The sequence below is a fragment of the Acanthisitta chloris genome, unplaced genomic scaffold (genome assembly GCF_000695815.1).
Source record: "Acanthisitta chloris isolate BGI_N310 unplaced genomic scaffold, ASM69581v1 scaffold17341, whole genome shotgun sequence".
Lineage (NCBI taxonomy): Eukaryota > Metazoa > Chordata > Aves > Passeriformes > Acanthisittidae > Acanthisitta > Acanthisitta chloris.
The window spans coordinates 1,215-15,726 of record NW_008657819.1 but is presented as its reverse complement, the minus strand read 5'-3'; the positions used below and the strand labels follow the sequence as shown (position 1 = coordinate 15,726).

At 39.5% G+C, this 14,512-nt stretch overlaps 1 protein-coding gene across 1 annotated transcript in view; it reads right to left on the bottom strand.

Annotated features, from left to right (window-relative positions):
* RIMKLB (ribosomal modification protein rimK-like family member B) overlaps nucleotides 1-13,859 on the bottom strand; it is a 37,111-nt gene extending 23,252 nt beyond the window's left edge. Inside the window, exon 1 of the mRNA XM_009084884.1 lies at nucleotides 13,634-13,859. Coding sequence (XP_009083132.1) covers nucleotides 13,634-13,808 — 175 coding nt within the window. The 5' untranslated portion in view covers nucleotides 13,809-13,859. The remainder of the gene's footprint in view (nucleotides 1-13,633) is intronic.
* Between the last annotated feature and the right edge of the window lie 653 nt (nucleotides 13,860-14,512).

The following is a 14,512-nucleotide window of genomic DNA, read 5'->3' as shown; positions in this document are numbered from 1 at the left end:
CATCTTGAATGTAAATTTATCCATGGACTGGTACTCAGTCCCAGGACAGAGTACTGGGCTACCCAAGTAAACTTTTTTTTTCCCTACATTTCTATTTTTCAAAGCCTGGCTAGTAAATGGTGTTGATATATCCAGCACAGTTCCTATGTGACTGTACATGCTTTATTTACAAAGAACGTATGCATTCAATATTACATTAAAAACCTACATTAAGAGAAAACTACTATAGCCACAAAGTCAACCACATAAAGGTTAGAAAAAGCCACAACTAAGGGTATGTCTGCAGCACTGGTCTACTACCCTAGCCACATACTGTCTTCAATTACACGAACAAACATTATTTTTCCCCACAGCAGATACCTAATGTGCACAGGAGGTACAGCACACATTTACCAAGCAGCTACTCAGCACTGTATTTTCTTTTACATTGTTCAGTGTGTAGTCCATGGATTGGTATGCTGAAATCATTGCTTAAAACACACCATTATTAATTTCTTGAATTTTATTTATTGTGCTTATAGCAGTAACATCTAAGTCCTTTACAATCTTCATCTATTTTGTCAACACCACTGGAAATCAGTGAGTGTTCTACTGATTTCCCACATGGGGAAGGGAAAAGGAGAGATAAGTGTTACAGAAGGAAGTATAGATGCCACATTTAGGAGAGCATGATTTCTCAGTTGCTGATGCTGCTCCAATTGATTTTATTTGTGGATGCAAGCATTCAGCACTTGCACAAAGCTGATCCTAGAATCCAAAGTTTGGGCGCCCAGAAAATGCAAAAACATGCAATTAAAGGCAATTTCTGAGGAGTTCAATTTAAATCACCAGACTAACACTTTTTCTCTAGCAATATTCTGCTTCAATCATCACAAATTCTTGCAACCACAAAGAAGGCACCCTGCAAATTGTCCTTTCCTTCACTGTGTTGCAAGTTACATTTCCAGAGCAGAACACCCTGTACTTTAAGGAGGCTGATGAAAAAATAGCAAGTGATTAGGTAATTAAAATTTAGCATCTAAAAACAAATACACAGCAAAGGAGTCAAAAACACCTATTTGATTTTGCCAATTTCTAATTTTTGGGCATGTGCTGTTGCTACTCATAACAGTATTTTATCCTTACATTTGCAAACAGTCAAAAGCAAACTTCATCACTTAGCATCCAAGTAACAATGCATGACACTGGTGGAACAGCCTGTGAGGGTTAGATCAGCTGCATCTCCCACACAGGCTCTGACACTTGGGCGCACAGCTAAGTGCCAGCAGCACCGAGTCAGCAGCGTCCACATGGACCAGCACTTGAAATGAATGGGCTCCACCATCAAGTATCTGTGCAACACAACTGGCAGAGGAATGTTTCTCTGCAGGAGGGAAAAGCTCTGGAAGCTCTGATCCCACTCCAGGCACTGGAAGTCAGCAATTACTGCAAGCACCTTTCTTTGCCCCAAATTCTCACTCCCCACATCCCCCTAGATATAACACCTGTGCTTCCACTGCCTTTCTGTCCCACCTGCATTCTGTTCTCCTTATATTTCCAGTTTAATTCCAAACTACAGATTTTACTTACTGCCATGTGGTTTCTTTGCCTATGACTCTTGACTACCACTCTAACCACTCAATTGCCTGCCTTGCCTTCAAACTTGTCTTCCACCTGAGGCTACTTGCTTGCAACTCGTCCCAAGGAAGTTTCTATACACAGTCCATGCTCCCACTGCTTTCCAGCTCCAATTTCTTTCTTGAGGGAAATAATTTCTTACCAAGCAGAGTTTCACTGCAATCACTTCCTGTTACCATTTCTCGTTCCAGCATGTTTGCCAAGTACACTGCCTTCACACCAGATTTTTCTCCACTGGCACTCCAGTCCCTAATCCCAAACCAATTTCACTCATTTTATCCCTGCAATATTTGAATGTAATGATTTACTCCATTTGGGTCTGTATCACTGAGAGGAGGTATAACCAACACAAAAGAGCTCCATTTCAAACTGTGTGCTCAGACCAAACTGTATCTTCCATTCACAGCAGACAAGGCCACAACACCAGAAGTCCTTTTTTTGCATAATACAGGGCTATGCTTCAAATGTCTTAGCTGTGAAGCTTAAACAAGCCTCTAAGATGTTTTACAGATTATTCTGAAATGGTAATAATTTGGGACAAATTTATGTCTACTTTCACTAGAAAAAGCCACTTCAGCCAAATTGAGTTCCTGTTCCAAGCTAGTCCTTACAGATTCAGGGAAAACCAGAAAACCATACTCTTTATTCCTTGAAGTGCCCTCCTTCCACTGAATGACTTGGCAAAAAGTTTCCAAAACTCTCTCAAAACGACACTTGAGACTTAAGGGGCAGATGTATATTACTGGGGAAGAACAAATTCTAAACAACAAAAATCTGTTTTGTAATGGAAAGGTTTGGCCCATCATGATGTTAAGATGAGTGATATGAGAGCCATCTGCAAAGTCAAAAAAACCCTTGTAAGATGTTTCATCAGGTAAGTATGTCGCTTAAGAACAGAATCAGTACTAAAACCCAAAATTTCCTTGTCCAAACTAGGCAAAGTAGCAGTTTTGTACCAGTGTCACCTGCCTGGCCAACATCAGTGGCCTGACGAAGCCATGTTTTTGCTCTGTTTCAGGCGTAAGATGAAAAGCAATATGCTCTTCTCATGGGAAAGCAGGGAAGAAGACATTACAGGTTAAGACATGACATCCATTTACTGCCTTGAGTGTCTCAAATTCCACTTTTAAATAAACCCTAACTTTAACAGGAAGCAAACACAATGTCAGGACATCAGCAATTTCAGAAGTCAGGTCACCCAATTCAGATGTCAAAGCATGAAATAAGCACATTAGGCCAAAAACACCGGCCTTAGTACCTAAAAGAAAACATCTAGCAATCTAGCCGTGGACATAAATCAAAGTCTTCTACTTACTGTGGTACCTTAGACAAATCTCTTAACTCTCCTATATATTGTTTCTGCATTGCTGACTTGACAAACCACTGCACTCACACTGAGGATTTAATCTGTGTTTTCAAAAAGTCCTAAAATGTTCACATTAATAGTAGTTGGGAACTACTGAGTAAATTATACAACTGAAAAAAATCTGTGATCTCAACTGGCAAAAACTATCTACTACTGGTCAGACTCTTCTGTACTGAAACAGCATGTACATTTATGATCTATCATGATATATGATACAGTTACTTTGTAAAATAGTTTGAACAAATGGTCTCAACATAGCAAAAATAAACTAACAAAACCACTAAAGTTCATGATTCCCTTGACTGCTAAATTTAATTTCATTCTGATATATTTAAGCAATGTTTCTGCCAAAAATTACATCCTCAAATGACTCTCAACTGAGCGGCCTAGGCAGCCTCAAGAGCTAATTGAAAAATTAAGTTAGTAACTTTTATTGGGGGTGAGGAAAGCAACAGAATCAACTCATTAATTCAAGACCTTCTACAGTACTATTTGGAGCATAACAAGAAGCTTGGAAGAAGTAGCTTGACATTTCACACTAGGCTCACAAAGGGATTTTGGCACTTTTCACAGTAAGCATTCGGTGGTGGTGGAGATACTATTTTACCTCATCATTCAAGGACAGTTACTTGGATATGGAACCCAAATACTGACACAGGCTACATACTCTTCCTAAGCTGGTCTCTCTCTGTTCATATCAATCTGTTTGTGTTATATAAAACAAATATCTACCAGATCATAGATTAAAATATTACATCTCTAAGGTCAGGGCATGAACCTGGGAAGAAATACACTGATATTCCATTATTACCTCCATCAAAGACAGATGTTAGACAAGTCTCCTACACCCAGGCAAATGTCCCAAACTCCACATTCTATATATTGCCAGTTCTTCTGTCCATGTGATGGATTACTGAACTCTTGAGAAGGCTCAGCAGAGATGGGCAAGTGTGATGTGCCCCTGAAGCTCTCGGAAAATATGGGAAGTGACTGACCACATCTGTGGCAAAGAAAGTTAACCTCATCCTATGACAAGATGGTTAGAGGGATGGAGCACCTCTCCTATGACGAAAGACTAAGAGAACTGGGATTGTGCAGCCTGGAGAAGGCTTTGGCATGACCTAATTGCAGCCTTCCAGTACGTAAAGGAAGCCTGTAAGACAGAGAGTGACCATTTACAAGAGCATGTAAATTCCAGGGGGAATGGCTTCAAACTGACAGAGAGCAGGTTTAGATTAGGTATTAGGAAGAATTTCTTTACTGAGAAGGTGGTGAGGCACTAGAACAAATTTCCCAGAGAAGTTGAGGCTGCCCCAACCCTGGAATTGTTCAAGGCTAGTGATACCTAGAAGTAGACTGAAAGCAGGAATTGAACAGTTACAGCTGAAAGCATAAAGAATAGCTTTACTAATAGCAGTATTTCAGCTTAATTAGCAAAATAACAAGGATTTCATAGTACAGACAAGAAGCTTCACTAATGGTATTGTTTTGGCTTGGTTGGGAAAACGATGCACCTTAGACCTCTACTTAAGACAGCAGAACTAGACTCAAACCTTGGCAGTAGGAGGAAAACTAAGACCACATAAGGTGTGCAATGAAGAAACAAAATGTTCAAGATAGAGGCAAGGTGCAAGGCATGCAAAACTGTACAAAGGGGTAAATGGCTGCATAATAAGGGTGTCCAAAGGGTACTGAGGAAGAGGAGGTGTTTCATCTTCACGACCACCGAACGACCACCAGAACTATGGGACTGATGCCAAGAGGGAGGAGATGGAGGAGGAGTATATGATAATGATTTCTGAGAACTAATTATAATAATAACCACCTATTCCTGGAAATAATGAATACGTATGAGTATTTAATGTATATAAATTGTGAAGTTTTTGTCCCTGGTTGCACAAGTTTGGTGGAATGATCCCCCTTGTGCTGAATAAACAAATACCTGCCACTCAGAGATACAAGTCTGTGAGTAGGTCTTCTCCAGCCTTTTCCCTAGGTTGAACAAGGCTCTTCATAACCTGGTCTAGAGAAAGATGTCTTTGTCCATGGCAGGGCGATTGGAACTAGATAATGATTAAGGTCCCTTCCAACCCACACCATTCCATGATTCTATGACCGAAGATACCAAATGGTGGCTTTGAAGATAAAGATTTTTAACAGTTAGGGGGACTGGCCGACACTCACTTGAGTGTATCAACTGCTTGTGTAAATGTTTGTACAGGAGAGCAGAAGGGCGTGAACATCTTTCTGAGATAACCAGACTAGCATGGGAGGAATGTACCCAGGGCTCAGCCCAACCTGGAGTACAAAAACTTAACAACTACCCAAAAGAGCTTTGAAGACAGCAATGGGCTTGAGTTGGCTTAAACTCCTCACACCTTCCCAGTGACTGGGAATGCCCAGCATTGTGCTGGTGAGCATATCAGAGGGACCTGTAATGAGAATCACATCTGCACTGTGCTCCAACAGCTCTGTCTATGCACTTATTTTTAGTCCTAAACTACTTGTCAAACAATAAATAGATTGATATTCTGAACAACCGAAGAGAAAGCCTACACAACTTTTTACAAACAACTTCCTCTTCTGTCCTTGTGAAAATTTAAATGAAAAGGAAACCATCCCCCTCAAAGTTCCACAGCATTGTACCAACACAACTAGGCAGCCGGCAAGATACCTAGAGGATACTTTCAAATCAAGTTCTTAGAACTCATGGGAAATATTTATTGATCTTCTGACTGCTGTGTTTCCTTACCAGATCTAATTATTCTTTAGACAGAAACAGCAAAGGATTTGATAGCATGGATTTTGAGCATATTATTTCATAGATGTTACATTACAACTAATAGTGTGAACAAAATCATCTATTCTGCTAACTCTTGCCAGTGCTGTCCAACCCCCTTCTCAGCTAAAAAAAAAAAATCAAGAACATTGGTGTATTTAGTCTTTTCACCTCACACCTTGACATAATGGATCAAATCACTAGTCTGTCGCTTCCAATATCTGTTCTTTCATGTTTTACTCACAGATGTGTCAAGGTGAATAACAAGCACAGCAAGACAGTCCCCAGTTCAATACTTGCCCTATATGGAAGTACAGAGCAATAAAACATTTCTGTATGTTTTGTATTAGTTAATGCAGTTAAACAAGCAATTAGTGTAATTCTAGCAGCATTTCTCTGACAACATAAGCAGAACACCTTTGCTCTCAGGTATTCTGCTCATGTTGTCAGAGCACATATGACACACTCTGCTTTTCCAGATTTGCTTAAACTTTTGACAATTGCAAGGGCATTTTAAAACTCTGTATCACACTTCAAACAGACTAGACCTTTAAACAGATACAGAAATCATGTGAGCTCTCCCATTCAAAGAATTATTAGGAGACCATCACAGATTTTTGTGACATTGTAAATGTTAATTACTTACGATATAAGGAAACGAAAAATAAGTTATAGTTTCAGTAGTGGCATTCCTTTTTTTATTGTTGTTCTCATCTTCACTCCACTCTGTCCATGCAGCAAAGGGCAGATTTAAAAGAAAATTTTAATTCTTGAAACCGTTATTTAACCATATCTTAAAGACAAGAGTTTCTAAAAATAGGAAAATAAAGGGACTTGTCCATGGACACTGGTACTCCCAGAAGTCCCTATCAATTTAAACACAGGTCTGCACACCAAAAGGCCCATCTCAGTACTGATCTTCATGTTCAACAGTACCAGTCTCCCCCATATTCAGTCACTGAGAATCAATCAATGGTCAATCATTCACAAACGGACAACCACTAGACCTGGAGAAAAGGCAGCGAAAGCCAAAGCTACTGTCATTGTTTAAACAACAGGTAATAGAGTACTTCTCTGATCATAAATCTAGTAAAGCAAGTATAGCTGTCAGTTTCTTAAGATTTTCACATCAATACCTGTGATATCTCCTAATCTCTCACACCCCAACACACACACTTTGCCTTTCTGATTTAAGTGCTGCAGAACACTACTGTGTGTGCAGTCACATTGTTATTTAACTCAGAGGACTGATGCAGCATTAAAAAGCACCTGACACCAAGAAGAAGCTGGTTTAAAACAACACTAATATGCAGACCTGGTTCACACTGCAACTGCTCAGACAAATGTACCAGCAAAACTTACTCAGGTGACAACACTGGAACAGGGATTGCTGGAAAAGTGACACAGCCAGTTTAAGACTGTTTTGTGAAACACTTGGCTAATTTTCATTTCTTGACCAGGATGTATGGAAACACTTCTTTCATCCTGCTTTTGTCTTTTTTTACATTGTTTATCATCCAGATGGCCATTCCTGAGAATTTCTACAATTAAAAATCTGGCAATGCTCTCTGACATTTTCAGATATGATGACATGCATGTATGTTCAAGATGATGTCCCCTACAAGTCTGATCTTCCTTGCTGGTTGTTCTAGAACACATGCAAATGAAAAACTTCAGACCATAACACAGCCCACTGAAACAAATATCATAAAATATTTTCATGCAGAAACATTCCTACCTCTCCACCTTGCAAAGGCATCTTTGGACTGAGCCCACAGTTACCACATATGAAGAAAGAGAACAATTTTGAGAAAATCAAATTAATTGTTATCCTTCAGTATTTAGCATCCATTTGAGCTAACAGACAATCATTCACGTAACAATAGAAACCCTTCATAGGAAGGAAGAAAACTGCAACAAGACCCAGGGTGATTACTCTAGAGTGTAAGTCCTTTCTTCCTATATGCATCATTGTTTATGGTGTCACAGTTCTGAAAGAAAACAATTCTCCTTAAAACATGCAGCAGCTGTTTGAAATGCACTGTTATTAAAACATGTTTCTGCAATAATAAAGCAAATGTTTGAATCAATGTTTTCTCTACTAGAGATGTGTTTGTCTCGGGTACCTAATGCTGGGGTGGTTACATAGTGGGTCACACCCACCTCCACACACAGCTACCATTCTAGAATCCCCTCTCCTGTAGTCCATAACTGTCTACTAGCAATGCTTATGGCTCCATAAGCTTTAACATCAGTCAGACTGGCAAGTGATCAATTTCCACAGCAAAAGAACATCAGAAATAGTTTCAAGTGATTCTGAGCCCAGCACTCTCTCCAACACCAAATTCACTTCATGCCTAACCACTCCTTAGCACACAATGCAGATTTTTCTCCAGCTCACCCGAGCTACAAACCAATTTCCCAACTCTGCAGAGGAAGCAATGGCTGCTCTGGCTGTGGTTAGTAGCAGGAAACAGGCCAACTCTGCAGTGCTCAAGAAGGCATCTTGCCAAGGTCTCTTGCCTCTGCTCCATCACTCCCAAAGCCATTGCTGCACGCCACAGGGAAAGCTCTTACAGAAAGGTGCACTGCTGGACTAATAAATGCCAGGGGCCTACTAAAACAGTCGGCAGCAAGAGGAGGAGATTAAATCCCCTATTGTGTGGCAGAAGACAGCCTATAGATGACTTCAAGATAACTCAAAAATACTAAGAGTTTTGATTATTTTGATGTAGCATTTCATATATGTAAAAGCCCTCTCTTATCATGTATCTAGCTGATCCATAAATGCTTTCTTCCATTACACTGAAAGCACAGGAATTTGTTATCCAACACTACCTTTTTCCTCAGCTTTCTATACTTCACAGACATCTTTCAACTACCCTGATTCCTCCATGTTTATGTCCAATGCTATCTAAACCAGTGTGAGGAAAAAAATCAAAGATCACAACTATTTATTACTATTTCAGACTAAATAAGAAATGAAAGACAGATCACATGAAATGAAATCGTATTTTGCAAGATTGAAGACTTAAACAAAACAGCAACTTTTATTACAAATTTCAGGCCCACACCAGACACCCACATGCTTGTACCAGCACACCATCCTTTACTAAATTAGAAGAATCTATCTTCTAAATACTTCCTTTGCAGAGAAAATGAAGAGGTCAGTTGTTATCCATCTGACTCAAGTCAGCTGACCATGCACAATGTATTACTGTTTAAGAATACAAGACCATTATGCCCTTTCTATTTCTCACCTAGGCTGATCATTTGGTTTTACACTCACAAAGGAAAAGCCAAGTCTTAGGAAATGATCACACTTCGGTTTATGCTTTACGACACTCCAATTCCACTCATGCCAGCATCTTTAACAGTTTAAAGTTCAGGAAAGCAACTTTCCTTAAAAATATTTTCCTTGAAAGCACAGTATGAAAAAAATACGGAGATTCAAAAAACCTATAATAAAGGTATTGTTATGTTGCTGGCTCAGTGAACTCCACTTACTGTCATCCCAGATTCAAAGAATTTTAATGAGGGAATGATCCAAATTTCCCTAACATGTTATTCACCAAAGAACAGTTCTTGAACTGTGTTGCCCTACAAGTAAGGTGTGCAGTCTGTGGGGAAGGTACTGCTCAGTCCTAGTCACAGGTAAGAAGAATGAATAGTCAGTAAGAGGAGAAAAACCATGAGTATGTTTTGTCTCTTACTCAAGTAAGTGAACTTTCTTACATGCTTCCACCGCCTCTGCTCCATCCCATGCTGCACAGTCCTGCTCACGAGCTTTGTCTAGCTTCAAATTCCTCAACCCTGTCACGATGCTGAACTTGCAAACTCAGACAAGTAGTTTGAAAGTACACTTTTTTGTTACATCACTTGCCATAGATTTCAAATTAATACAGGAATTGCCAAACTGGATTAGGCAACTAGCCATTTTAGTTTGTAATCCTTACAGCAGTAAATGCCACACACAAAATAATCCTAAAGCTGACACTACCAAACATCCCAACCACAAGAAAATTCCCGTTTTAAAGTATGCCTTGAAGCTACAACTAAATCAATATAAATGCAAGCTATTCCCTAAAAGAGCAACCCCATTCTCCCCTGCGCTTGTGCAGCAGAGCTAGCAATTGTGTGACCACAAAATAGGTTGATGCAGCAATCTATTCCAACAGAAAATTGTTAATTTGGATAGAATTAGGCTACCACTGGGTTAGCCAACTCAACTCAAACAAACACAAGATCCTGCAAATGAGCAAGGAATCTGGTCAGCCTTTTTTTTTATTTAGATTAGCTTAAGTACAACATGAAAGCAAGCCAAGAGAGATGTGAAGTCTTTATACCAGGCAAGCAGTAATACCAACTCTGGAAAGGGACAAGAGGAATATGGCTGCTCCATTCCACAGCAGATTGCACTAGACAGGTTTAGTTTCAAGAATTTAGCCCTTCAGAAACTTATGCTACAGCTACACTCAGTCAGTTTAAATCATAACAGCTGCAATACCACCCTCCACTTTTTACCATACGTGCATTCCTGTGCAGCAATGTTGTGCATGTCTGATTCAGTAACCATCTCAACAGGTTCAGCCCACAGAAGCAGCAGAAAAAAAACCCATTGTTTTACACAGCTCTGCTTTTCTTCTCTCAGCCTCTGCCTTGGAAATCTACAGAGTACAACTGCCAGTATGCAAAGGAAACAAGAATGCATGGCTTGGGTAAACAGGCACTTACTTAAATAAGGCATAAACCATAGTTATTTTCAAAAAATGCTTGTTGAATTTAAATTACTTCCAAAACAGTTTAAGCATAATTTAAGAATTTCCTTCTAAACTTCAAAGGAGAAACTTTAATTCTACATCTCTTAACTAGCATTTGCAATCATTCTTGGACTCATGCTGTGTTGAGGCATCTAATGTGGATCTTGAGACGCATGCCAGATCATCATGTGGTCAGCAACACTGGGGCTGTGGAGGGTGCTTGGGATACTGGGTCATACCGAGTTTCGGCTATGGAAGAAAAGGAACCAGCAGGGACTGCTGGGCCTACACTGTTGGCCTGCCTGGGAATCCAGCCACGCTTCCCAACCAGCCCAGAGAGTCGCTGCTGCTGCGTCCACTGACTGAAACAACCCCACCTCGTCCCCTTCTCCCTTTGGCCACAGCAAATCTTATCGTTTCTGACATACACAAATTTTCTAAGTCTCAGCATCGCAAAGGCTTTCCGCATCTGTCTCTGGCTCCAGGCTCCAGTGATACTTACATCAGTGTGTTCTACTGTCAAGCTAAACATCACGTGATTTGTGGAAAGGACAATTTTCAATTCTGGTATGTATCCCATTGCTCTTCTTGATTTTCCTAAGTTTACAAGAGTCTTTTCCATTCTCCCCATGAGGTAAATAATTTGAATATTTATAATGTTCTGTGCTAATTTTTGGTCTCTGAAGTCTTCACCCATATTCCTAACAGTCAGCAAGTCCATGAAGAAGGATGAGTGACTGTATCATCTACAGAAATACCACATTTTTAAAGTTTTAAATAGCATCCTGTAATTTCCAACTTGACTTTGTAAAGTTAACATCCTTCTAACAATTTACTTAGATGATTGCCTTGGATTTGAAGGACAAAAATAGCTCCAATCCACGTGTGAATATGTGGGGGAAAAAAAATCTATTAATTCTTCCAGTATCATGTATTACCTTCAAGGTTTGAGCCCTGTATTGCTAGGATTTTGACACAAATAACGCTAGAAATGGAAACAAAAGCAGGTTATTATCCACTGTGGACACATTCTCTTCATCAGCTCCTCCAAGTTGTACAGAATTTTACTCAATCTGGACTCCTCACACAATGATAAATAACAGAAAGGGTGCAGAATGCATTACCTCCTGGATTTTGTTCCAGGACACCTTCTCCTAGGCCAACTGAGGATTTTAATAAGGAAATTGAAACACGAGACTTTTGCTTGCATCCCTCACCAGAAATCTGTATCAAAACATGTGGGAAAGCTCTAGGAAAAAGAGGACTGGAAAACTAAGAGGGAAGATTTTTTTCATCTCTCTGCAAGAGAATCATTTAATACAAGACCCCACAAACAGAAACCTCAAAACCCCAGAATTAGACAGTCCAGACTACTTATAACAAAATTTCTATGCAGTCTTTCAGCATTTTTATCTTACTCCTTTTCAGTCGGTTATTTACACCATTTTGAATGAACATTTTGTATGAGAATAAGTTCCCTTTTTATGCATTTTCTTTCTAGTAATTTCCTTAACTTATTTTCTCATTCTTGTACTACACATTTCTCAGCATCAGTTTTCGAACTTGCACACTCTATCTTGTTTCTTGCGATAAGTGCAGCATTAGAAGGCATTAGACGGAAGAGAGCAGAAAGACCACAATTTACACTTGCCATATTGAATTCCTCAAAACCAGACAGGAAACAGGAAAGAAGAAAACATCACCAAGAAATAAAAACAATACTGACATGTTGAAAAACTACTTATGCATCTTACAGGCTGCAGCTGCAGTCCAGGATATTTGCCTTTGCATAACACCTGTCCAAAGGACAGCACTCTCAGAGGATTAAGATGTTCAGACTTTATGACAAGAAGGTTCCTTGATTTGAAGACATCCTACAGAATTTCAATCTGTGATAAAAATTCATTGATTCCTCAGAGTAAAAGACAAAATAGGTAAATAAAAGTTTAGCAACACCACAACAAAAAACACTGGTTTTCTCATGCCTATGTTTTGTGCATGATTCATTCATGCCACAATACCGTACAAATTCTGACTAAAGTTCTTCCCCAGAGTCAGTTTTATGATTCCTCTCCTACATAAGATTTCCTGAAAAGGAACAAGATATACATTCACATGGCAGCCTCTTCTTCAGGGCTTAGGGCACTTTTATATTCTCTTCCCACACAGAATTATTCTAATACAACTTTTAGAAATGTAATTCTCCCCTGGATCTCCACTGCTATTTGTTTTTGAGCGATACATAGGGAACATAAATGGAAGAGGTAAAGGTAAGAAAACAACACTGCAGACTCCTTACTTTAGGGAATTCAAATTAAGAAGTTGAAACAAAAAAAATTAGAAGTGTTACACAGCATGACATTGGTGGTATTAATATTCTTCTGATTGCATAAGCTTACTATCTGCACAATCATTTTACTTAACATATCTAACACAACTCTTGCTTTTCCTTTTTAACCCCCACAGAAAAAAGAAAGCTAATAGGAAAACAGAACAGAAATCTTACGATTTAGTTTTAAACACTATAAGTTGTAGTAATAGTTCAGATCATTCTGATGCATATACTTTGTTTTTCAGTCCCGTTCTGTTTTTTGGCACACCAGTAACTACACATCCATACAGCAGCATGCCTTAGTTATGTCACATTATAACCATGACAATCTGTACCATTCATTGAAAATTCCTTTTGGATTACTTCAAGTGTTTTCTATTTTGGGACTCAGAACATAAACAGAAGTAAAAATCCCCCCTCATACTCTTAAATACGACCCATGAACTTCAAGTACAAGCAAAAACTAAGCTTCATGGTTTCTTCTTAATTCCGATACCCAATAGTCCTTATCCTGCACTCAACAAACTAAACCAACCTTCCTCTCTTTCCTGCAGAAGGAAGGCAAAAATGGCCCTAGTGTAAATCAGCACTGTTAACAATTATATCTGATTAGTATATTAAATGCTAAAAGACATGGTATGATGTACACCTACATGGTTTAGATGATGAATGGTAGTCTGGCACACATGAAATTCATGATTAAAGAGTAAAGATGCTCCGTTTTACAATCTTTTTCCAAGTACCCTTTCAGCACATTCCCAGCCTTAGCTCATTCTCACCAAGATTTCCATCCTCAATGGTCAGCACCACTTCATCCATCACCAAGGCCCGGAAATCCAGCTCCTCTTCACAGCACTTGGCCTTCAGTGCTCTCAGGATCTCCTGTTGAGGGTAATCTTCTCTGATGCGACGGTCTGTTAAGAACCACAGCCTGGGAGCAACTGAACTGCACATCTTGGACTTGTCTTGCAACCTTCAACGTTTCCTTTCAACAGCACTGCTAGACAGTGGAGAAGATGAGACTGTTAGAGTACGCAGGCTCTTACCTTCATGTTCCCTGCTATCTTAAGTCCCACTCCCTCGGCACAAGTCAGTCCATTCCAATGGACGGACTGCAATTTCCAACCTCCAAGAAGGAGAATCACGTCTACACCTAATCTGCAACTGAAGTACCAACAACAGAAAGAAGCCCATTTACATTCAACGGAATGTCAAATGCTGGAAATCATGTCTTCGTCCTCATCCTAGCTTTTTCCACCAGAAGTACATAAATGACATAACTACTGGTACTGGTAGTAGCCTCCCCCTTTCTTGACAGTACAAAGACGCGTGCCAAGAACTGAAAACAATTTGAATGGCCATGTCTGAAGTCCTGAATTTCAATTTCACAATTGAGCTAACTCCTTACAATTGAACTAACTCAGCCCCTCTCCTGGATACTGCTAAAACACCCAGTGACAGACTTGATTTGTCCTTTTCCACCACATGTGGAAGACAGTACAGTGTGACAAATTCCTTACGTTAAAAAAGCAGCCCAGAAGAATGGAAGAAATCCATTAAAACATAATTTTCCAGATAACTATTTAAGACCAATTTGCTCTTACAAATACTTCACATCTAGCGTGAAACACACTTAGAAATACATTTAGTAGCATCCC